Below are 26,180 nucleotides of genomic sequence, written 5' to 3' on the forward strand. Positions count from 1 at the left end.
GCACCAACTTCCCTTTGAAACTTTTGGGGGAAACGTCCGACATATTTGGATTTTTACCTAAATTTAATCCAGTATTTCCCTAAAAATGAAACCATCAGACACGTGAACATCCAACTGGTCGTTTTTCTCCGATTTCATCTCCATCTCTGTTTCCACCCACAGCCTTGAACGAGCCAACCATCGACTATGGCTTCCAGCGGTTACAGAAGGTCATCCCTCGCCACCCCGGGGACCCCGAGAGGTTACCTAAGGTCAGTGACTGCTCCCGCTCAGGTGGGGTCAGAGGTCGGGTGGTGAACTCACCTGTCAGCGAGTGGCTAAACGGGCGGGTTCCAGAGGCCCGGTGTCCCTCTGAGGCCGCCGCAGACCACCTGTGCTCTGTGGATTATTGAACCCAGTTGAGGACTGAACCCGAGCGTCCTGATTGGATCAGTCGGTTCTGCTCCAGGTGAGCTTGGCACCGGCCGGACGCCAGATTGTCCCAGGCTGCTGCTTCAAACAGGAAACAGCTGTTAATGGGAGAAAATCCTGCCGCGGCGCTGTGTTCCCCCTCGACAGGCGGGGGGGAGGCAGCGACGACGGATTAATGGATGACCCAGTGAACAGTCGGATGAGACGAGACACAGAAACATAAAAATAAAAACAGTGAAAAGGAAAAAGGAGAAAGCAATGACTAAACTAGTAAAAATATACGTTAAATTAGGTAAATGGACACTGTAAGCAGCAAGAATCCGGGATGAGGGGAAGTGTCAAAGTTATTCAAACTTTCCTTTTTGATTGTAAATTCTTGAAAGTCACCTTGTTACCATGGCAACAGCACCCATATTGACACGTAGGTAGGTGTACTCAGGTGTGTTCTGTAATCAGGCATGACGTTTGGATGAAGCGCCTCGAAGTTACAGCAACTTCCTTCTTTTCCCGTTTCATGGTGGATCACTGATATAAGAGAAAAAAATAAAAAATAAAAGAATTTGCAGCATCACCATGACAACAACATGGCAAAAGTATTTTCAGCTTTGAGTCACTCTAGTCAATTTTGATCATTAGTCACTTTTCCATTGGACATCTGCACAAAACTTGATCGATATTTACTAAATGTCGAAAAAACAGAAGTGCGTAATGTCGGTTTTTCCATTAAATCACAAATGTGATGATTTTTTCATTTTATTTTATTTTACCTTTATTTAACCAGGAAAACCTCACTGAGATTAAGAATCTCTTTTTCAAGTGTCCTGGCCAAGACGGGCAGCAGTACATTAAATAGTTACAGACAGACTTCCATACATAAAACAAATACGCAAAAAGCACATAGACAAGTCAAACCGTCCAAAGTCAACTCTGCAAAAAGTGCTCATGAAATGTAGACAAAAGTGCGTTAGGTAAAACATCTGCAGCCAGATATCTCCCTCTCTAAGTCATACAACATCCTCTTAAAAGTGTCCAACAAAACCAGATCCTTCAGTTTCAGGTCTTTCTGTAGTTCAGTCCAGGTGAATGGGGCCGCATACCTGAAGGCCTTTTGTCCCTGTTCAGTTCTAACTTTAGGAACAGACAACAAGAAAAGATCCTGAGAACGCAGATTATAAGCGTCTGTGGTTCTCCGACTGATGTAGGTCTGAAGATTTGTTCATTTATCGCGAGATGACCTGAGAAGTCATTCCATAAACATGGTGACGAACGTAAATATGGTGTTGATTTACAGATATATTCATTATTATTATTATATATTACCCCTTTATCCTGTACTAAATTCAAAAATGATTCAGTTTCCTGGTGTGTCCACACATACAGCGCCATGTTTCTTTTAAAACTCTGCTTCTTCACTTGTTGTAACGTCCGTCAACATCCGTTTTTTTGTTTTTTATTCATGTGACTCTATTTGCTGAAAAAGGTCTTTCCATTGCAGCTTTGTGTGATATACCAATTGCGCTACACCCGAAAAACCACCTCTTGCCAGCGCTCAAACTTTTAATTTAAAAAAATGAGAGTTTTGGCAAAATTGAACTGTTGCTGTCACTGTCTTGTAATGTGTGCGGAGATGACCAAAAATCGTTGATAAAGGTTTAAAAGCACAAACTCAAACCGTATTTGAATGAGGAGCATTTCCATTCAGATCCCCTCCACAGATTAGCAGTGGCTCTTTCACGGCCGCACAATTCAGATTCAGAGTCGAACACAAGGTAAAACCTGCATCAACATAAACACAACCCGGGGTAAACAAACTGATGTAACGTCTGCAGTTGATCTGAACCAGGTTCAACGTCGGCCTCGGTGAGATTAATGATGTAAAAACACAGGAACGCACCTTAATGTTCGAGTAGAAAAACATCAGATGTAGGGAAAAAAAAAAGCGCTTGTTTGAATATTTACCTTCAGGAAGACATTTGTATGCACACTCACACTCGGACGCGCACTCGGCTGCCGTCAGGTGATGTGGTTAGTATGAAGAGATTATTTTGGCGGCTGCAGGCTGCGAGGCTAACTGAGGCAGATTCTTTGAGGCAGCGAGCGGCGGCGGCGGCCGGCGAGCGTCAGATGGGCTCTGACACTCGAAAGCAGCTGCCAAATTGAAACCATTTATCAAAATCTGACATCGGAGATCCAGTCACCAAAAAAGCAGTTTATTTGTAAATTGATACTAATAGTGAGCGTACATTGTCTGGCCTCTTTGATGGCCTGATTTGCACCCAGAGTGGGACATCAAACGCCACCGCCACCCTCCTCTCTCCGCTTCCTGTCGGCCTTTTAAATATTTATTTATTCAAAAGAAAACTCAATAAGGCGCCCGTTTTTCACAACATGTTGGGTCGCAGCCGGCGGGACGTCAGCGCCGCGCGTCATGTGACCGAGCAGTGACAGGTTAACTCCGCTTGTCACTTCTCTTTTGTCTCCGCCCGCCACGCGTCGGCTCGGCGGCGGGACGGACGGAGCGGTGCGGACAGCCGGGTTCTGTTCGGCGACACAGAACAAATTGATTCGTTGTCAGCGTCAGGTGGAGGATTATGGGTGTTGTTGTTTGTGCGGTGACTGTTAACCTGAACAGAAGCAGCGACAACATGGAAACAAGGAGGAAAAAAAACAGAAAAGTCATGGAAACTGTGGCGGCAACACCTCAGAGGTAAACAGTAGATGGACTGAAGTACAGGCGTCAAACACACAGGCCGCGGACCACAACCAGCACGGCGAAGGGTCCAGTCTGAACATGACTACGAGGATGAGGAGGAGAATAATAATAATAATAATATTTATATATATATTGCACCTTTAAAAACAGAGTTTACAAAGTGCTTCGACAGACAAAGCAGAAGGCCACAACAGCAGAATACAAAGAAAATAAACAAGATGTAAGCAAAGACACTAAAACACAGGTGTCAAACATATAGTCCGGGGGCCAAATCCTGCCCCCCAAAGGGTCCACTCTGGTCTGTGGGATAAATTTGTGAAATGCAAAAATGACACTGAAGATATTAATCATTTTGGTTCAGGTTCCACAGACAGACCAGTTTAATCTCCAGTGGGTCGGATCAGTCAAATACTATCATAACAACCTAGAAATACTCACAACTCCACATTTGTCTCTTTGTAAATGTAAACATTTTCATGTCATTTTACTGTATGTATTGATTGATTTGATTTAGTGATTTATTCCAAACATGCAATGAAATGTAACATATATGCAAACAAGCAAAACATGCATAATACAAATATCAACAATCATAACAATCTGAGACAGAAGAACGGCATGATAGTAACATTTACATTCCCAAAAAGGGCAAAACAAACTATCATTTCACCAAAACATGAATAACCTGAACAAATATGAACATTTTGAAATGTCTGAAGTGTAATTTGAACAATATTCTGCCTGTTATTAAATGTTCTGTGTATTTGTAGATCCACTGTGATCTGTAAGTTGTGATATATTTGTGTAAATGATAAACTGAGAAAGAATATTGTTAAAATTGCACTGTTTTCTTAAGAAATTTCACTTTGTTCATGTTATTCACATTGTTTTAAAAGATAGCTGGTAGATGTAAACATTTTCATCACAGAATTTTACTTTTTTCGCACTAAAACATAGAGGAAAGTTTGGAGATGTCGTTATTTATATATTATTCTGTTATTATTTCACTGGTCCGGCCTTCTTCAGATCAAATTGGGCTGAATGTGGAACCTGAACTAAAATGAGTTTGACACCCTGGACTAAAGTATTGGGACGCTCCGGTTGATCTGTGGGACGTTCACACAGACCCACTCTAACAGGGAAATAAGACTAAAACACACATTTAACACAAACATTCTTCTATTGTCTATCGAAACATGACATTCAGTCATTATTTACAGTGTTCTTTTGGTTTGTTTACACTGACAGAACTGTTTAGAAAGAGATATTGGACTCTTTCATGTAAAAAAAGTTATATATTCCTCATAAATCATAAAGCTTTTTTTTCTTTATGAAGCCTTCATTTGACCAGGAACTATCCTGAGGACAAAATCCCACTTTACTGAACAAGAAACATCACATGCAAACACCTGTTTTCTGCAGCTTTTTTAGCGTTTTTTGCAGAAAATGTCGTTTATTTTCATGTCTGTTCATGTTGGACCGAGGCAGGAACTAACCCAGCTCAAACATTGTGTTACTTTATAAGTTAAATAGACTGGAGTTTAAGTCCATTATTTTCAGTTTATTTTTAATATAATCTCAACTTATAATGGTTTAATAGTCCTCACATTATATTAATATGACATGAGGTTCTGTTCACTTTGCCCAAACAGCCTAGAAATGTCCCTCAGAGGCTGACTTCAGAATTTTAAACTTTATTTTGTACATTTCAGTTTGTATTTGTTCACTTTTAGTGCATTGAAGAAGCTGAATCAGTATTTGTACCTTTAACAGAATTACGCAGGTTTCAATTGAGACATGATTAATGATGGTTTTATATATGGTTTTTACTGCTTTTGCAGATTTACTGAAACTTTTTCTTTGAGCAACTGATCAAATATTTGCAGTTTTTCCTTTTTTTATTTTTTATTTTTAGAATTTTAGACTTTATTTTGTACATTTCAGAGTTTGTATTTGTTCACTTTTAGTGCCTTAAAGAAGCTGAGTATTTCTACCTTTAACAGAGTTACACAAGTTTCATGAACATGATTAGTGATGGTTTTATAAATGATTTTTACTGCTTTTGCAGATTTACTGAAACTTTTTCTTAGGGTAACTAATCAAATATTTGCAGTTTTTCCTTTTGTTTTGACAGAAATTTGTCCCAGTATTTATGTCCACATGTTAAATACCTCTTAAGTGTTTCCGTTTTCCATCAGTTGTCTATGTTTCTGTTCAGGTAAAGTAACTCCCACAATCCTCCACCTGACCCCGACAATGAGTCCGTTTGTTCTGCATCATAAAACAGAACCTGTCTGTAGAGTCTGGGACAGGTTCAACTCTGAGGAAAAAGAAAAACCTCTGAACAAGACATTTTTTTCTACAGTTTTTATAAAGTGATGCTGAAATCAGTCGATCCACACATGGACATTTTGAGCATGAACTTGTGTCGGTCTTCAGATGTGTTATTTAGTTTGACTCAAAGCTGTAGAATCATGAATATGTTTCACTGTAAAGCACCAGAGAATAAAATCTAATATTAAAAACCTGGAATCAGAAGTAAAAGCAGCCGACCCTGTGACACAAACCTGTTTGTTTACCACGGTGCTGATTATCTACAGAATAAAGCTGCATCCTTGTGTTGTGTTGTTCGTGCAGATTTGTGAAGCGTAAGGTGAAGATTAAACGTGTTTGGTGTGTTGTACCTCTGATCACTGACCCCCCCCCACTCCTCCTTCTCCTCCTCCCTCCTCCCCTTTGTGACCGGTGAGGCGTCGGTGCATTTGGGGATTATTAATTCACACCCACTTCATGAATGAGGAGATTTCCTGCTCTCATTGAAAATAATGAGCAATATTCAATTCATGAGCTGAATTTCAATCCGTTTCCTGTGAATGGAATTAACCCCACACCATGTCCCACGTCGTTAGAGGAGCTCTCCGCCTGATAATCGCTAATCTGGAGCTCCTCCTCGCCCCGCGCTCAGCCCCATCCATATTTTATAGAGACCAGCGGGGCGGCGTTGGCGCTGGCGCTGGAGCTCTGCTCAGGGTGATTTATCATTGTTAAGGCCGCTGTCTGATGGCTTCTCCTCCAGGGTCACGCTGATCCCTGCTCGCCTCGCACCTCCTCAACCACGGAGCCGGCCCCCTGTAATTAAGCCCCTAGAAACCAACGGAAGAAAATAGAAAAAAAGAGACAAGGAGGAGGAGGAGGAGGAGGAGGGGAGGGAGGGTGGAGATGGACAGAAGAAGGGCGAGGGCACGAAGGCCACCGGGGGCAGCGTCAGAGAAAACACAGCCGCATTATCGTATAGAGGAGGGTTTCTGCAACAAGCACCACGTTTTAACCCAGAAATGTTATTTTAGAAACTCCAGCCGTCCACAGACACACCAGGTGTTTGTTGACGTCAGCTGGAAGTGGAATCACAAAGACCAGAGGATAATACTTCTGTTTGAGGGAGGGGTACACAGGTATGAACCCAGCATTCTGTTTGTTGGTTTAGTTTATACCTTAAACAGTTGTTGTTGTTGTTTTTCACCTTCATGACAGATTAAAGCAGTGTTTTTCAACCTTGGCATTGCCTAAAATTTCTAATAATTGATAAAAATGAAATAAAAACTTGCCAATAAAAAACATATGGCGAGTTGAGAGAGACAATCCCAATCCATAAAAGACAAACTGAAGCTGAAACTGCAGCACTGTGATTCTGTTTATCTGTCAAATGTTCATTGTGGTCAGTTTCAGATGCTGCAGCTCTTTCATAATTCATAGTTTGAGTTCTTGTTTGTTCAGTATTAATTGTCAGCCTTGGAAATCACAGCTGGACTGACTGGACAGATCCTGACCAAGGAAAATAAAATTCTCACTTTGTGCAGTAATCTACACCTGGATTTACTGCCTCCGTCCAGAATAATAGACATTATATAAACTAAATATGTCTAAAATTAACGTTTATTTGCAACATAGTATAGCAAACTATTACATGATTAAAAACAAATTAATTTTAGCAAAAAATGTCTCTGTTTTGAATGTCTGGGGTCACCAGAAATGTGTGATGTTAAAATGGGGTCAAGAGTAAAAAAAGGTTGGAACCACTGCATTAAAGCCACTGCATCTGCTACGTCCAGTTTTATCCACAGGGTCCAGTTTAAAGTCCAATAGAAACAATGGTTTGTACTGGTTTGTAGACATTTTGGCATTGATTCTAAAACAGATGAAGAAAATATCCTTATCCAGACAGATCCGGTACTGTGCACAAGTCCTAGTCCAACATTCAGTTTGTTGGTTTATTCTAGTTCTAATGTCCACACACATGCATTTGTCTGTGTATTTAGATCCAGTCTGATATATGTGAAGTATGAACAGCAGAAAAAAACTACAGCTTCAGGTCAAAAACGGCTTCTATAAACCAAAGTGGTCGTAATTAATGGGACCTCCCTCTATATTTAACGTGTCTTTAACCTTTTGGTTCACACAATATTAGATTTACTGCAGTTTTACACCAGGTTTCATGTAATTATTCCTCCTGCATCATGTAAACATAGGTCACACTAAATACGGACATTTGTCTGTAGAACATATTTAATGTGTTGTGCACATATTTCCTATATTATCCTGTTACTTAATAAAGAGACTGATAAATAAATCAGAGCATGAAAAACAACAGAGCTAATGGTGGCTTTTGCATGGACGGCAGGTTTAAAAAAATCCCATATTCAAGTCAAAAAGCAGATTAAATTTGCACATTTATTATCAAAAAATATAACTTTTAATGATTGAATTCTCAAGAACTTGTACATTTGTGCGTATGTATGTGTGTGGGGTGGGGGGGGTTCTCCTTAACTTACAACTTTAATGTCAGAGTGGTCTAGCTTTTTCCTGTAAACATAAGTTTTTTTCTCTGAAATCTATGTCTTATAATAAGAATAATAAGAAATCTTTTTTCTGGTAAATTTACCATATCATATCCAACTTTTACTTCTAAGGTGTTGTTGTTGTTTTTTTACAGACTATAAATCCTCCAAATTGACCCTAATACAGTGTCATAGTTTTGGTGTGTTCATAACTTTAGTCTATATGATGAAAATAGGTGAATGTTTTTATCTGCCACCATATAAATCCACAAGAAAGTACTTTAAAGAACCACATTACATACACATGAAGAACTATCTCCAAAAAGCTGGGGGGGTTTTTTTGTTTGTTTGTTTTTTATAAAGAAATAGGACTTTTTCTTTTTGGAGTAAAGAAGTACAAAGGTAGAAACAGGAACCAAACACACATGACAAACAGCTGTTTTTTGTTGTTTTTTTTCCCCTTCTCATTAAAAATGGACAGAAACACAACAGAACAGATCAGATCTAAAACTAAAGATGAGACGTGTCAGAACCAGACTGTTCAGGTCTGTTACAGTTCACATCAGGTCGAATCAGATAAAAATAAAAATATGGACAAAATAAAAAGAGGGAAAATGAAGCAATGAGGAAATGAAAACACATTCCAGCGTTGGATAAATAATTAAAATTGGTTTGAATCCAAAGTTTTGAGCGTTTCCGTTATCTCACTCTTTAATTTGTGTAAATGTTTCTCACAGATAAATAAACTCATCAGGTCTGAACGCCACCGTGATTTATTCTTTCGTTTGTAACTCGGCCTATTGACTTGTAAATAATAAAGTGTCATTAATAAACTGTCGGCGCCGGCGGTGATTCCCTTGTCTTTATGTTGTGGATCCAAAAACCATTGTAAATCCTGTTGGTTTATGTGACACAGAAACAGGAGGAAATAACGGTTTGAATGAAAATATTTGGCCTCGTGATGACTTTTACTGAACCTTAAACCGCATGAACTCTGGTTCAGATGAGTCTCCACCTCTGATCCGACTCAGAGAAAACACTCATGGGTTAGTTCACAGGTGTCAAACATGTGGCCCGGGGGCCAAATCCGGCCCGCCAAAGGTTTCATTCCGTCCCGCGGGATGAAAGTGCAAAAATGAACCTGAACAGTCGAGGTTGTCAAAAGCATTTGGTTCAGGTTCCACATACAGACCAATGTGATCTACAGTAAAAATAACAACACAATAACCCATAAATAATGACGACAAATTTTCTTTGTGCAAAATTATGTGGAAAAAATTTACGGGAAAAAAACAACATTACACTGTGAAAATCTTTACATTTACAAAACTATTCTTTCACAATAAAATGCAAAGAAATGCATAAATAAAAAGAGAGATGAACAACCTGAAATGTGCAATTTGAACAATATTCTGCCTGTTACTAAATGTTTGGTGCATTTATGGATCCACTGTGATCTGGAGTTGTGTTAAAAATAAGAGATGTAATATTGTAGAAATTGTTCAAATTTTAGTTCCAAACACCAACATAGTAACAATATTCTTCCTGTTACCAAATGTTTGTGGAAGTTTGTGTGTAATGTACATATATAAGTAATAAGTCAAGGCATAATATTGTTAAAATCGCACTAATTTTTCATATGAAATTTCAGTTTTTTCAGGTTATTCACATCTTTTCTGTAAAATGTAAATATTTCCATAATTTAATTGGGGTTTTTTTGTGCTAAAACAAACAGAAAAAACTTGGATTTGTCTTTATTTATAGGTTATTAAGTCATTATTTTACCAGTCTGGCCCGCTTGAGATCAAATTGGACTAAATATGGAACTGAACCAAAATGAGTTTGATGGCCCTGGGTTAGATGATGGCTGCTTTGTCTTTGTTTCATTCAGTTTTTCAGTGTTCAGAGCCTTTGGATCATCGACGAGTTCAACAAAACCCAAAGCTTCGACATGAACTATGTCTTAGTCTGTTTTGTGCTGAGAGTTGGTTGGTTACATTCATTTTTGAGCTGGTGATTGTTTACATGCGCAATCTTTTTTATATTTAGATACTTTTTGGTAGTCTTTTTGATTATTTTGTTCATTTTTCATCATTTTAAAGGGCTCATATTTCTCTAAACCCACTTTTATTAGTCTGGTTCATTTATTTGTGTATTTGGACCCTAATAGTTCATAAAGTTTGAATTTGAACCCTCCACGTGCTGCAAAGCTATCTTTATATTCATTTGGGCAAAAATCCAGTGGATTTCTACAACCTGTTTTAATTCCTGCTTAATTTGTTACGTCTATAGCTAGTTATGTTGCGATATTTGCACATATAAGGTCGTGACTTCCAACGAACATTTCTCGGAGTACAACATAATTGTTTGTCAGCAGCAGCAGTTGTAATAAAAACTGAAAATATGTCCAAACTTTCAGCCAATTACCTAAAATGTTCAGTTGTTGGTTGAACGGGACAGAGCAGCACAGCCAACAACCTGGAGGGGGCGGGGCCTGAAGTGGCTCATGTGCATTTAAAGGGCCAGCGTTCCAAACCACCTTTCTGGTGTCATTACTCAGAAATAGGGTTGAAGATGGACCTGTGGAGTTGAATGAATGAAGAATTCAGACCCAAGCAGAGCATTTACAGTTTATGCAGACCACAGAGAAATGTTTGAAAACGAAGAATTCCATTTAAAAAAATAAGCAAAATATCACTGCTTTAATGCAAAGCTTGAGGACAGTGAACTAAAACAAAAAAGTTGCATCTTAGACTTAAGCTGATTGTTTGGTTTTTTGTTGTGGTCTGTTTGTATTGTGACTAATGTCGTCTTCATCTTCTCCTCCTCATCCTCCTAGTCATGTTCTTTGTTCTAGTGTTCTAGTTCTAGTGTGTGAATGAGGCTCATTGTAAAGAAAAAAAGTCCCATTAAGTAACATGAATAAGCACATTGTTATAAAATGTTCACTGATAAATGAAGAAATGCACTAAACTTCATATTGTTTCTACACTGAAGAGACTCCAAACAGAACTTTTCTACCACTATCACAGTGTTTCGTGTTGAATTTTCGTATCACAGGCTGCATAAGGCTTTATATGTGTGTGTTGTTTAGCAGTGGCTGTTAATAGCTTTTATGTGAGATTTGTGAACTGTGAGGGTGTTTGGTTTTTTCATGTCAGATAAATTCCATGTCATTCACTGTTGAATACGTTACTATAAGACGCCAGTAAAAACAAGATAAATACATTTATTTAAAGGTCGATACATAACCTGTTCATTGAGTTACGTGAAAATTAGTTATTAGTTTAGTACAAGGGTCTGTGTGTAAATAAATACTTGGTCATGCTTAGAAAATGTAAACACAGTCATGTATTTAAGAAATTTCCACTGACAGTTGCCTCTGCCCCGACCTCTGACCTTAAAAAAAAAACTCTGTCTCCATGACAACAGCATCACACTTCAAAACTAGAATGCGACCGTTTGAGACATTTGACCACTAGATGTCACTAAATAACGAACTAAATGTCATATGGGCTCATTCCGCTGACCCTCTACTGTCCGTCCATCTGTTCACAGCTGAAGGGAACCTCCCACAGCCCCTCCCTCCACCTCCTCCCCCTCCCCCTCCTCTTCCTCCTCCTCGGCGGAGGTGTGGGTCAGTGATAAGAGATGATGATGATGATAACCGGGAGCCAGTGCATTACCGTATCGATCGGGGCAGGCCTTTCAGCGCCGTTAAAGCGCCCGGCGCTCTGATTGCCGGCACTCGCGCTGACAGGAATCCGATGGCGCTGTCTGTGTGTGTGTGTGTGTGTGTGTGTGCGGTGAAGGGCGTGGCTGATGTGTGTGTAATTGTCTGAATGGGGATGTATGGCGTTGCGGCGTCGAGCCAATTAGGCGCTCTGACAGATAACAGCAGCTCCGAGGCCCAAAATGGATCGGATGCATAAAAACATAAAAACCAACAACATCACTTAGTTGTGGCCGATGCTCTGACAGCTCGGACTGGTCTCTGATGGGTTTACTGGTTTCACACTGGTCCCACACACACACACACACACACACACACACACACACACACACACACATAACAGACAGGTTTCTGAGCTCCTGTAGTTCTGCTGTGTTTCTGTGATTCATTACGGCCTCTGGAGTAGAGTTCACCTGAAACAGTCTGAGAGAAATACAGTTCAACCTCAGTGGTGGAACGTGACGAAGTACTTTTACTACAGTTCTGTTACTGCGTTATACTATATTTACATGCACACAATTAGTCGAGATACACTATATGGACAAAAGTATGTGGACATGTTGAACTCAGGTGTTTCTTCTCTAACAGGGGTCTGGGATACAAAACAATAATGAGTAGTGTCAGGATATAGTTTTATATTGGGATAAATATTGCATTGGTTAGTTTGGTTTAAATTATCTGTTTCCGAAATGCCTCAGAGATGATTTTTACTTAATTTCTCTCAACATTGAATTTTTTTTTTTAAATTATGACAATGATTTTAAATGTTCTTCTTCTAAATTTCTAAAATATTTTTCATGCTCTGACTGTAAATAATAATTTTGTACCACAACTAACCATCTACTTTCTTCACATCTCATTTAAGAAGAAAATCTACCATTAAATTTTAAGGAAATATTGATGTTTCTAAACTATATGGACAAAAGTATTGAGATACATCACAATGACACCTGTAACATGTCCTGTTCATGATGAAAATTTACAGTCAGAGCACAAAAAATATTTTAGAAATTTAGAGATAGAACATTTAAAATCTTAGTCATGGATTAAAAAAAAAATCCATGTTGAGAGAAATTAAGTCAAAACTACAATATAAAACTATATTATGACATTAATCAGTATTGTTTTGTATCCCAGAGCCCTGTTAGAAATAAACTCCTGAACTCAACGTGTCCACATACTTTTGTCCATATAATGTAAGACCACATTTTGTTGAAACGGTTTAATTGTTCTGTTGTTTTTGTCCCAGTCTTCATGAATACAGGTGTAATCGATTAATTGTTGAAATTATGTCTCCTCCGCTACAACAGGAGGCGATATTCACTCTTTCAGCGTCACAGCATCACAAACATGATAGTTAATAGTGAGCTCGTGTCTGCTCGACTTTTAGTGCAGATGAGATGTATGATGTTGGACTTCTGGGTCAGAACACCTGGTCCAGTTCCAGTCCAACAGTAGATGCACTTTAATCATTTTGCCTGGGTGTGTTTGTCCGACTAGTACTTGGATTTCAGCAGAGCTAACATGTTTCCATGTACTTTTAAAGTCCAGTTTTAATGCTAATGCTATAACTGTTTTTATTTAAGTTTTAACGTAAATGTACTGATTTGTTACACTCAGTCACGACGAAAAGTGTTTGTTTTGTTCACTTTCACCTGTAGATCTGTGTGTGTCCTGTTGACTGGTGTGATGTTGCGTTCACTGTCTGGTCAGAGACATTATCCAGTGAACTGGTCTGTTTTGTCATGTAGTTATGGTGTGTGTTCCTTAAATGCACTAGTACACCACAAGTACATTTCCTGAAGCACTGAGTGACTTTCCCTTGTAATGTTACTGATTTCTGATGAGAATCCCCTGAGAGAAGCTTCAAATATTCACTGTTGCTTAAAGGTAGAATTCAGGCCAATGGCTCTAGTTACTCATCTTGTGGCTAAATTTCATGGATGAGTCTGACAACATTAAAACCAAAAAAATTAACAAAAACGAACAAATAATCTGGAAAATTAACAAAGAACAACAAAATAACCCGGGAATAGGTTGAGTTAAATGTTCACTGTCAGAATTTGTCCCAAAAAGTTGTTTTCATTTCCTCTTTGCACATTTTTAGTGACATTTTTTCACATTTTTGTAACTTTACGTAAGTGGAAATCCACCTAATGACAAGTTTGTGGCACAGTTTGTTTACTTTATGTAACTATTTCTTGTTGTGTTGTTTACACCTTGTATTAGAATGAAACCAAACATAATCCTGCGTTTAATCGAGAACATTTGGGGACCAGATCCAAACTGTTCATGGGCTGTTTTAGGGCCGCATGTTGCACATGTGTCAGTTTGTCAGCACAAAACACAAACGCAATGAGATGAAATGATGGAAAAAAGAGAAAAGAATCGAAGACGAGCCAACACCTGCGGTCGACACAGTGGAGTTTGTTTTAAATAATTAATAATTATAATTACAGTGGATCAGAAATGAACACATGTTCATACACACACACACACACACACACACACACACCAAGCAGCACCGAGGCCTCGGAGGCGTCATTAAGTTGAGGAGGTGGTTGTATCTGTCAGGACCTAATGAAAATAGAAGGACACACACAGACACACACAATGGTACACACACCTACAACTACAGACACACAACAGTACACACACCGTACTTACAAACACACAACACAGGGGTGTCTGTGTCAGAGGGTTAGACTGTGTTTACAGGGGTGTGTGTGTGTGTGTTTGTGCATCTCTGTGCATCTGCAGCTGTGTGTAGTGTGTGTGGTTGCATGTGTGTGTGAGACTTTTTGTGTCCATGTGTAGTTGTGCGCCCATGTGCATTGTGTGTGTTTGTGTATGTGTGTGTCCACGTGCCTGGTGTGTGCCCATGTGTCCGTGTGCAGTGTGTGTCTGTTGTTGTGTTTGTGCATGGTGTGTGTGTGCGCGCCTGTGTTTTGTGCGCATGTGTGTGTTTGTGACGGGCAGCTGCTGCCTGGCGTCTTGCTGCTGTAGTCGAGCGAAGGAGACATTAACTAACTTCTGCTTTCTAATGGAGATTAATGAACCTGGAGCAGCAACACACACACACACACACACAACAAGGAGACACACAAACACACAGCAGTGACTCACATCCTTTAACCTGAAGGAGCTGATTTTAGGTTTTAGTTTGGAAACAGAGGAAAAAGAGGGAAAATAGACGAAAGAGGAGAAGAAACTGTAAGTAAAAGGAAAGAAAGCCAAGATAATAAACGATCAAAACAGTATGTTCTTAAACACATTGAAAGTAACTGATATTTTTACAATATGAAGAAATGACAGAAGGAAGAAAGAAAAAGAATGGAGGGATCTATTGGAGAAAAGAGTAAAGTTCAGATGAAAACCAGTAAAAGTAGGAGATGTTTGTTTTATTGTTAATATTTCTGATCGTTCTTATTGTAATTCCATAAACATGAGTGACGTTTCCACCACCAACAGTGGATGTAAATCTGAAAGTAAAGAACTGAGAAGAAGCCGAGTCAGGATGAGTGTGAATAATGAAAAGATGAGCAGACTGACTGAGTCCGGTGTTTTGGCCGTGAAGAGGCGACAGATTGTCGTACAATACACAGAGAAGATGATTGACAGACGATTCATTCACACAATAAACACACACACACAGCGAAGAGACAGAATGGAAATCGCACACAGATACAGGCGTCGCACAGAAATCACATTTATTTACAACTGAACTGTAGCTGCAAATATTTAATTAAACCACTGCTGCTTTTGTAGTATTTTTGTACAATAGTGTCACAGCGTCCTGTAACAACACAACCAAAGAACTAAACAAACAGAGAACTTTTACCTTGATTCCAGAGGATTATGGAGGATGGAGGCCAGTCTGCATCAACTGGGACAGAGATCTGTGTCCAAACTGTGGGAAAACATCAGGATATGTTCGATTATATGTACTGCAGACTGTACCTATCCCTGATGGGTTTTATAGACAAGCAATTCACTACTGTAGTGTAATGACGAATAAAAAAATAATGAACAAAAACTGATAAAATAGTTGACAAAATGAACAAAGATGAAATACATAATCAAAAAAAAGAGTAATCAAGAAAATGAGTAAAATGCTGAGAAAATAACCAAAACATGACAAAATAATCAAGAAAATTAACAAAATAACAAATTAAATGAACAAACATCATCAAGAAAATGAAGAAAAAAATCATAATCAAGAAAATCAAGAGTAAATGCGGAGAAAATGACCAATTGAGAAACTAATCAAGAAAATGAACAAAATAATCCTGAAAGTGACTAAAAACAACCAAGAAAATACATAGAATACTGAAGAAAATAATGAAGAAACTGACCAAATCAAGCAAAAATTGTCAAGAAAATGTATAAAAAAAACAAAATAATGAAGAAAATGAACAAAACCTAGTACAATAGTTCTAGAAATGAACAAATTAGCTAAGACAATGAACACAATAATGAAGAAATGAAGAAAAATGAACAAAGTAATCAAGAAAATGTGTAAAATACTGAAGAAAAGGACCAAAAAACCCAAAATAATCAAGAAAAATGTGTAAAAAGAACAAAATAATGAAGAAACTGATCATAAAACAGAGACTATTTTCACTGCAGACTGTACTGGACACTAATGTCAGTTTCTGTTTTATGGAACGTCCTGTGAACCTGAACTCCAACTGATCCAAAGTGTTTTCATACAGTAAAAGAACTGAACCAGGATACAGACCGAGGCCTCTGGGGTGAACTCCAGTCAGGTCTGGACTGGGACTGGGACTGGGACTACTGGTGAGAAACCTCCTCTGGACCAATCAGAGCAGCTTCAATTTCTTCCAGGGTGGAGTCACAGTAATCCACCAAAACAGATACTACTGTAACATAATAATATAAAATAGTATATTTTAATATTGTAATATTTCGTATATGTGTACAGTCAGTGTTGTGCTGCTGCTGGAGCTGTAATTTCCTGAGGGCTCGACCCAAAGGAACAAAAAAGTTCAGTCTAGAGATACCAAGTAATAGTTTAACAGATCAATAAGTACTAGTTTTAATGCTATTCCCGAACAGAAGCAGAGGCCTGGTGTTCAGGATCAGCAGGTCTGTTCATGGTTGTTTATATCGTATCCTATTGTTGTATATTTTTTATGGTTGTGTTCACACTCAGAGTCAGAGTCGAACCCAGGACTGGGTTTAATAGAGAAAACGTCTGAAACATGACTCACAGTGAGTTCACTCAAACCACAACCTTCTGCTCCGTCTGATTGAAGACAGTCAGAGCCTAAACTCACGTATGATCTGCAGGTCACACACTGGATCAGACCGGTTTCTACTGAATCTGTCGTGAAGATCATTTGATGTTTATGGTTTTCTCCTCTTGGTTGATTGTTGGATCGTTTTTACCTCATTGGTGGTTGGTGATTCAGATGATTGAGATGTTACAGAGGCAGTTTTTGTTTGGACGCTGTGGAAATTTTTAATAAAAAAATAAATCAATCCAGAGAGGAAATCCCAAGTATTATTATAGTGCTATTTTAATGCATTCTAATTAACAGAATAATCAAGAAAATTAGTAAAATGATGAAGGAAATGGCCAAATAGAGCAAAAATTATAAAGAAAATGGATAAAATAATGAAGAAAAGGAAAAAAAAATAAACAAAATAATGAACAAAAAACTTCAGAAAATGAGTAAAATAATGAAAAAAGAAGAAAATTACCAAATAGAGCAAAAATAATCATGAAAATGAACAAAAAAGAACAAAATAAAATAGTGAAGAAAATGAACAAACATGAATAAAAATACTGACGAAAATGACCAAATAGAACAAAAATAATGAAGAAAATGAAAACTAATAAAACACTAAAGGAAATGACTAAATAGAGCAAAAATAAAGAAAAAAATACACAAAATAATGAATGAAAAATTTCAGAAAATGAGTAAAATAATGAAAGAAGAAAATGACTAAATGGAGCAAAAATAACCATGAAAATGAACAAAAAAGAACTAAATAATGAAGAAAATGAACAAACGAATAAAAATACTAATGAAAAATGACCAAATAGAACAAAAATAATGAAGAAAAATGAGCAAAATAATAACTGATAAACTTCAGAAAATGAGTCAAATATTGAAAAATAGATTAAAATGACCAAAAAGGAGCAAAAATAATGAAGAAAATGAACAAAAACAAGTAAAAAATACTAATGAAAATGACCAAATAGAGTAAAAAATAATGAAGAAAATGGATGAAAAAAAACAAAATAATGAAGAAAATAAAACAACTAATAAAATAGTTAAAGAAATGAACAAACTAACTGTAACTGAACTCAATAATCAAGAAAATGAACAAAAAAGGACAAAATAATGGACAAAATAATGAGAAGTTCAGGACAACTGTTTCTCCTCTGACTCACTGGAGACGTTACAGTTTGTTTGGATGCTGCGGAAATTTAGAATTAAAAAAAAAAAAGATCAAATCCAGAGTGGAAATCCCAGGTAATCTCCTTCCGTCAGCGCAGATCACACTGTCGACAGAAATCCAGACTCAGAGAAGTGAAGAGAAAACCTCCTTCTACTGCTGCTGCATCTTTAATTCACCTTCAAACACTGATATTCTCATTAATAACCTGCTGGGAAACACGTGGACACCATTTCTATTGGTTTAAGGCTGGGTTAATCCACTGTAAAAGTAATGATTTTATCTACTTTACCTACAAAAATGTTTTACAAACAAGATGGAAGGAAACAAATACTTAAAGATAATGAAAGAATAAATAAAACAACTAAAAATAAAGGTAATACGCAGGCAAAATGAAAAAAGTCTGAAGAGGATTTAACCTTTTTGTTGAGCAGAAAAGAGAATAAAATCATCAAAAACATGTTTTGCCACATGAATAAGTCTTTGTACATTAATAAGCAAATAATTTACACTTAATTTCTCAAATTTCATGTTCTAAAGCTTACTTTTTTCTAAACAAAACAAAATCTGAGAGAAAACTGGTTTTTAATAATATTTTTGTTGTTGTTTGAATCCATTTTCTGATTAAAATCTGGATATGATCTTAATTATTTTAACATGATCACAACTGAGTTTTAAAGACGATATAGTTAAATTTATTTCAGTGATGGATCTGCTGTAAAACCAGTTTGATTTAACAGGTTTTTATCTTTATGCAGGTCTGAAACTAACAGCATTTTAGTTTAGTTTGTCACACGTAAAAACCTATATAAAAAAGAAAGAGACAGAAAAAGAAAATCTGCTTTTCCGTTTCAGCAGAATCCCCAAATTATGAATGAAAACAAAAAAAATCATATATTATCTATCTGATAATTTCATACAGAATGAACAGTTTTCATTGTTAATTAAATCTACACATTATTTTGATGATAAAATAAATAAAACCATCTTTTTTCATCAGCATCAGGACAAAAACCTAATTAAAAACACTTATTGTTTTCTGTTTTTTCCTCATATCTATAATATCTTTATTGGCAAAAACATGGTGATAGGATACAGAGGTTAAGAGTGAATTTTGCAATGCATTGTGGTCATTGTATTTCCTTCTATAAGTGTTTATTCGCAGCTAAAGTCAAGTTTATTATTCATTTTCAGATGCTTTTTTATTAACTCAGGTTTTTAATCGGCACATAAACACACTAATAATCAGAAAAATTAACAGTTTAACATGTTTAGATTGTGTATGTTAATAGTTTTAATCAGAAGTTTTAATATTTAACATATAAAATGGTCCAAACCTGCAGCCCTCCCTCTCTCTCTCTCTGTTGTCTGTGTATGCGGGTGTCTCTCGCCCTCCTCGGTGCTGTAATACCCCTGGGAGCTCCAGCAGAGGCCTCCACCTCCCCACTGCTGCTCCTCTGGGACTCCACACCTCCTCCTCCTCCTCCTCTTCCTCCTCCTCCTCCTGTTTGTTGTCTCTGCTGATCAGCTGATCATCCGACACCTCAGGCACAAAATAAAACACAGCGTCACTCTCATTCTTCATCCTCTCTTTACCTTCCCTTCCGTCCTTCCTTTCCTCTTTTTTTCCTTTTTCCTCTTCTTTCCTTTCAGTTCTTTTTATTTTCATTTGCTTCTCTCTCTTCTCTTCCTTCTGTTCTTTTTCCTTTTTTCTTTCCTTCTTTCTCTCCTTCACTTCCTTCATCTTTCCTCATGCTTCCTCATCCCTTTCCCTCATTTTTTTCCTTTTCCTTCCTTTCTCTTTCCTCTTTTTTTCCCTCTAACTTCTGTGATTTATTACTTCCTTTTCATTTTCCTGATGATCTCTCCTTTTTTCTTTCCTTCTTTGATCATTTCCATACGTTTCCTCATTGTTTCCTTAACCCTAAGGATTCTTTCCTTTTTCCCCTCCTTTTGTTCCTTCCTTCAACTTCCCCTTTTTCTTTCCTTTTTTCATTTTCTTTATCTTCTTGCCTTTTCTGTTTCCTCTGTCCTTCCTTTCTTTTCCTCCAACTTTTTTGATATGTCCTTTCATTTTCCAACTTTTCTTTTCCTTTCATTCTTAATGTTGCATTTTCTCTCATTTACTTTTGTTCCTTCTGTTCTTTATTTTCCTCCTCCCATACCTTTCATCCTTCTTCTCTTTTACAAATTTCCTCCTTTCTTCCCTTCTTTCCAACCTTGTTCTTTCATTCCTCTTTCCCTTTTCTTTGTGCTTCCTCTTTTTGTTTCCTTCTCTTTTCTTCATCTTTCCTTCTTTTCTCCTTACCTCCTTTCCTTTTTCTTCCCTTCATCTCTCCTCCTGTCCTTCCCATGTTTCCTTCCTTCTTTCCCATCCCCTTGTCTTTCACTTTTTCCTTCCCTCTCCCTCTTTCCTTCCTGACCTCCTCCATCTGATCCTCCTCTGTGTGTTTATCTATTTATCAGACCTCTTGTTGTTATTGTTATTAAAAGTCATCGCCGTGGCGACCCACTGAGCTGCCGGCACTCAGATTGGACACTTCCTCTCCTGTGGGCTGATGGGAAAAATAGCCCCGGGGTGAAAAGAGGGGATGGTGTTAATGCTTTTCCATGTAGTTCTTTTTTTCTTTGTTGAGAGGTGATGCTTTGTGTCCTCAGTTCACTCAGTTTGTTCACAGAATTTCAGCCGTTTCAGATTTTTTCTTTTTGGTTTGGATTCAACTCAGGCTTGTTTTTGCTTTTGTTTTAGTTTTGAATTTTCTCACACTCATCCATCACTTCCTATTTTAACATGTTATCTGTGTATTTCTGTTTCTGGATGTCAGTCCAGTTTAGCTCCAGTTCAGTTACAGTGAATAAAACCACAGTCTGCACTTATAACAGGGGTTTTATATAATCATTTTCAGGCTCTGAAATGTCTAAAGTTGTTAAAAAAGTGATTATTCTTAGACAAACTATTATTTTTTACCATTAAGAGCACAGGTGGTCCACTGGCAGCTCAGCGACATCCCAGAGTTTCAATCTTTTCCTGTCGAATGGAGACATGAAACGGCCCAAACCTCATTTAAAAGGCACTAAAGTCCGATTATTCCACCAGGTGACGATGAATGGAGAGAAGTATGAGCAGAAATATGTGATAATAAAAGCTCAAACGTCAAATATCATTTAATAGGAATGTGAATTATTGAACTTCGATAACTGCACCGAATCACATCATTTGATAATATAGGGTTTGATTTTAATGCCGTGCATGTGTGGTGAAACATGTTTTCTGTTTGGTTCAACATGTTAAACATTCTGCGTTCAGTGGCTCGTCATCAATGAATGGATGAAAGTCTCGCTAATTTAAGTTTCATTTGTGGAAACTGAACTTTGAATATTGATTGGAACAAAGATTCAAACATATGCATCCATTTTTGTTATATTACACTGTTCAGAGTTTCCATGCAAATATTTGAGTATTAAAATGATTCCGGTTCAGTTCCTAGTGACGTGTAGATGCTTTAGAGACATACCTGGTTCTTTTCCCTCTGGTTCTAACTGGTTCTGTGTTCTTGTTTCTCAGGAGGTTCTGTTGAAGCGAGCAGCCGACCTGGTCGAGGCTCTGTATGGGATGCCACACAACAACCAGGTGAGTCAACATATTCTGACCTCAAGTCCTTATGATTGAGCCAAAACCCTGAGTACTACATTTCCCAGAATGCAGCAGGAAAGTGTCTCTCATTAGCGCCTTCCTGTCTGGATTAGTTGTTAAAGCTTTGAAGTGTTCATTTACTTTTAAGCATTTCAGTTAGTTTCTTAATGTTAGTGTTTGAGTTTTTCAGGTATTAATAGGAAAATCTTAATTTATAGTAGAAGAAGAAGGTCAAATGAAAGCATGAGGTCAGATGTGATTCAATCAAAACCACTGTTTATTAGATGTTCTGTTCTTGTTTATCGTGACCCTTATCAAACTAAACCCAGGCTGCCTTTCCCTCACCCTTCAGTTTGTGTTGCACTGATCAGTGTAGTTTTATTTAGTCTTCCTTCATATGATAACCCGGTCCGGACCCGGTCTCTGTGCAGGAGATCATCCTGAAGCGGGCGGCCGACCTCACCGAGGCCCTCTACAGCGTCCCTCGCAGCCACAACCAGCTGCCCTCGCTCACTGGCTCCGCCGCGCACTCGGGCATGATGGGAGTGAACTCGTTCAGCAGCCAGCTCGCCGTCAACATCTCTGAGGCCTCGCAGGCCGACCAGGGTGAGAACCGCACTACCCACAATCCACTGAGGCCACACACTGAGCAGGCACAGAGGGTCTGAGGACGGTAGAGTCTTACGGTGTTCAGAGTTCTTTAAAATCCAGTAGAGTCGGATAGAATCTAGAAGAAGAAAGAGGAAAAAAAAAAGAATCCAGTAGAAAGTTGAAGTGTTCAGAGGAGTTCTTTAAAGTCCAGAGGAGTCTAGAACAGCCCGAATAGAATCCAGTAGAGTTTTAGATTTTCACAAGAGTTCTATAAAGTCCAACAGAGTTGGATAGAATCTAGAAGAGTCTTGACAGAGTCCAGTAGAGACTTATGGTGTTCAGAGGAGTTCTTTAAGTCCAGTAGAGTCTAAATAGTCTAGTAGAGTTTTACATATTTCTGAGTATTCTTGGAAGTCCAGGAGAGTCTTACAGTGTTCACAAGAGTTCTTTTAAATCCAGTATATTCTGGACTTTAAAGAACTGGACTTTACTGAGATTCTACTCGACTCTAAGGGACTGTACCAGAGATTAAAGATCCTCACAGTGTTTAGAGGAGTTCCTTTAAGTCTAGATGAGTCCTGATAGAGTTAAAGAAAAAGAAAGAAAAGTTACCACTCAAGTCTATGAGTCTTATATCATTCAGACCTGTTCGTTTAAGTCCAGTCGAGTCTAACAGCTTCCAGAGAACTTATTTGAAGTCCACTGAGTCCAGTAGAGTATAGAAGAATCTTAATAGAGTCCAGCAGAGACTTGCAGTGTTCAGAGGAGCTTCTTGAAGTCCAGTAGAGTCCATTAAAGCATTCAGAAGAGATCTTTAAAATCCAAAAGGGTCTTACAGTGTCTATAGGATTACCTTTAAAGTCCACTAGGATCTTTAATCTCTGGTAGAATCCCTTAGAGTCCATTAGAACCTCAGTAGAGTCCAGTGGACCTCAAGCTAGTTCTTCAAATATCAGTAGTCTTGTAAACTACAGTAGCTCTCAAGAAAGTTCAGGAGAGAACTGTAGATTTTGTTACAAGCCAGTAGAGTCCAGTAGAATCCAGTAGAGTCCAGTAGAGTCCAGTAGAATTCAGTAGAATCTCTGCAGCAGACTTGCGTGCTGTTTAACGGCATCTCTGAGGAACAGAACCACAAAAACAAACCGTCTGCAGTTTGGAAAGTGTTGATCTCAGCTTCACAAAATTAAAGGTGTTTGTCATAAAGTTCAACACACACACACACACACACACACACACACACACACACATATACTTCCTTACCACAGCATTATTGTTTTCTGCTTCAGAGTAGTTTTATCTCCTGACTCGTCATTTCTGCGTTTTGTTGTTGTTTTTCTTCTTTTTTTTTTTCTTCCTCTCCGAGGTTTGATGTTGATGAAGGTGATGGTTCTTGTTAGCTCAGTCGTCTTCTTCTGTGGTTCATCTCAGATCTTCTGAACCTCTGCAGCTCAACTTTTGTTTCTCTAGTTCTGTTGAGTTCTGGTTCTGCTGCTCAGTCAGGTGTGTCCATACAGGTGTACAGGTTAGACTCGGTTCGCCTCCGCAAGAAGGTTCAGGAATGAAAGCTTAGAGTAAATTCAAAGGTTATTATATTCACAACAGAGAAAACTGAAGAAAAAGTGACTTATTCAGCAAAATCTCTCATTTACTGAACATAAACCCAGTGTGTCCATCCACTGCCATTGATCCAACTCCATGGGTTTTACTGATGAATCAATGTTGTAGAAGATGAAGATGTTTCCACGTTCACTACGGAGCCTCTGAACGTCCAAATGGGTCATATCTGATGACCATGAAAAGATGACAAACTGCGTTTTACACTAATTATTTACATGTATTAATAGGTTTAGTGGTTCAGGAGTTATTAAATGTTTTAGATCAGTAGATGCTTTTGTCTGTGCTGGATGTTTAGGTCTTTGAGGGTCAGAGGTGTAACCTAATTCTACCCAGTACTTTTGCTGCACTAAAAAAAGCCTAGAAATACAATAAAAAAACTCCAAAAAAGACAGTATGGGGACTCCTAATCCACATTTAACTGCTGCTAATGTCAAAAAAGAGGCATTCAGGTCATTGTTCCTGCTGCTAATGTCCATCTCAGATCTCGTTACATACAGTATCTAAATATCTGACCATCAAACTGCTGCAAACGTTAGTGGTTCTACGTCACAGCACTGGGACTCTGAGCAGTGTTTCTGTTTCTTCTGATGTCGGTGGTAAAGCCCTGGTAGTGAGTGTAGCAGTGGCAGCAGGATGGTGGTTTTACTGGTTTGTGGAGAACAGGAGTCACACAGTTCCAGTACATTTGTGATGAGGATGTTCTGATAAGGTCAGAGTTCCTCGAAAGCCTCCTGTTTCTGTTTATGTCACAAACGATCGGTGAAATGTGCCTCAGACAGGTTCGACAGGAAGCAGATAGAGCTGCTTTTCCTCCCTCCTCACCTATCCCCCCCCTCCCCCAAAACCACCGGCTGCTTTTCCCATCGGCCCGCACAGCGCACACCTTACAGGAATCTATGAGGTCATGGGAAACAGAGCTGCAGAATTCATAAGCCGGTAGTTTATGTGCATGGCGCTCTCCGGTCGGAACATTACGCTGAGGATGTGACCGCCGTCCTCCCCGCTGTTATGGAGTATGAAACGGCTCTTTGTGCCCCTCGCAATTATCTGCCGTGATTAAAACATTAATAAAAACAGCGGCTCCCGAGCCCAGGCCTTATCAGACGGACGAGGTGGCTAATTTACAGCAGTAATTCAGAGCCCGGCCTGCTCAGCATCATGTCGTCCCCCTGCAGGATGATGGAGCCTCTCCTCTGGAGTTTGTCTGCTTCACTCTGACAACTGACGGAGGAGGAGGGGGCTGGATGTCAGACAAACATCTGAAAAGTCTTAGATACTGTATGTAACGAGATCTGAGCCGGACTCAGTCTCATTCTTACAGGCAGTGGCATTAGCAGCAGGGACAATGACCTAAATGTCTCTTTATTTGACATTAGCAGCAGTTAAATCTGGATTAAGAGTCCCCATACTGTCTTTTTTGGAGCTTTTTATTGTATTTCTAGGCTTTTTTCAGTGAAGGAAGTTGCTCAGGTCTCATCTTTTAGTAAGGAGGTGGAGAAAAACTGATTAAACTTGGAGAAGGAGGTATTCAGATGGTTTACAGTAAAAATACAGAATAGAATCAGATTTCACCTCTGACCCTCAAAGACCTAAACGTCCACCGGTGACTAAAAGCATCTACTGATCTAAAATGTTCTATAACTCCTGATCCATTAATCCTATCAATATATGTAAACAATTGGTGTAAAATACAGTTTGTCATCTTTTCATGGTCATGAGTCATAAAGAGGCTCTGTAGTTACCGTGGAAACAGCGTCATCTTGTACAGCATTGATTCACCGGTAAAACCCATGTAGTTGGATCAATGACAGTGGATGAAGATGCTTGATGTATTACTAAAAAAGTCACTTTTTCTTGTTTTCTCTGATAAAATAATTTGTGAAGTTACTCAGTTTTAATGAACATCTACAAAATCTGTGAATTAAAGACCTGAAAAATGCAAAATGCACAGGATAATATTGTAATAACTGGTGACAAATCCCTCAGCAAAGACTAAATGCAAAGAAATATTCATTTAAAAATCGATGCAAAACTAGCTGTAGGTCTTTAAGGGTTAAATATTATCCAAGTACACAAATGTAAAACAAGGATAACGGGTCGGTATGTGCACGTTACATTTATTCCTTCAAATCATGTTTTTAATGTTAACATCTGATGAGCTGATGTTGAAAAAGGCCATGTCATACAGCAGAAAGCTCCGGAAACAAGCAGAAAGAA

The 26,180-nt window shown here is 38.3% G+C and overlaps 1 protein-coding gene across 3 annotated transcripts in view; it reads left to right on the plus strand.

The window, feature by feature from the left end:
* The window catches only part of LOC115427347 (transcription factor COE3), a 242,335-nt gene that overhangs the window by 199,375 nt on the left and 16,780 nt on the right, over positions 1-26,180 (plus strand). For all 3 annotated transcript variants that reach the window (XM_030145872.1, XM_030145874.1, XM_030145873.1), the window contains exons 11-13: positions 163-251; positions 21,687-21,752; positions 22,187-22,361. In XM_030145872.1, coding sequence (XP_030001732.1) covers positions 163-251; positions 21,687-21,752; positions 22,187-22,361 — 330 coding nt within the window. The remainder of the gene's footprint in view (positions 1-162; positions 252-21,686; positions 21,753-22,186; positions 22,362-26,180) is intronic.

This window comes from Sphaeramia orbicularis, chromosome 10 (assembly GCF_902148855.1).
Source record: "Sphaeramia orbicularis chromosome 10, fSphaOr1.1, whole genome shotgun sequence".
Lineage (NCBI taxonomy): Eukaryota > Metazoa > Chordata > Actinopteri > Kurtiformes > Apogonidae > Sphaeramia > Sphaeramia orbicularis.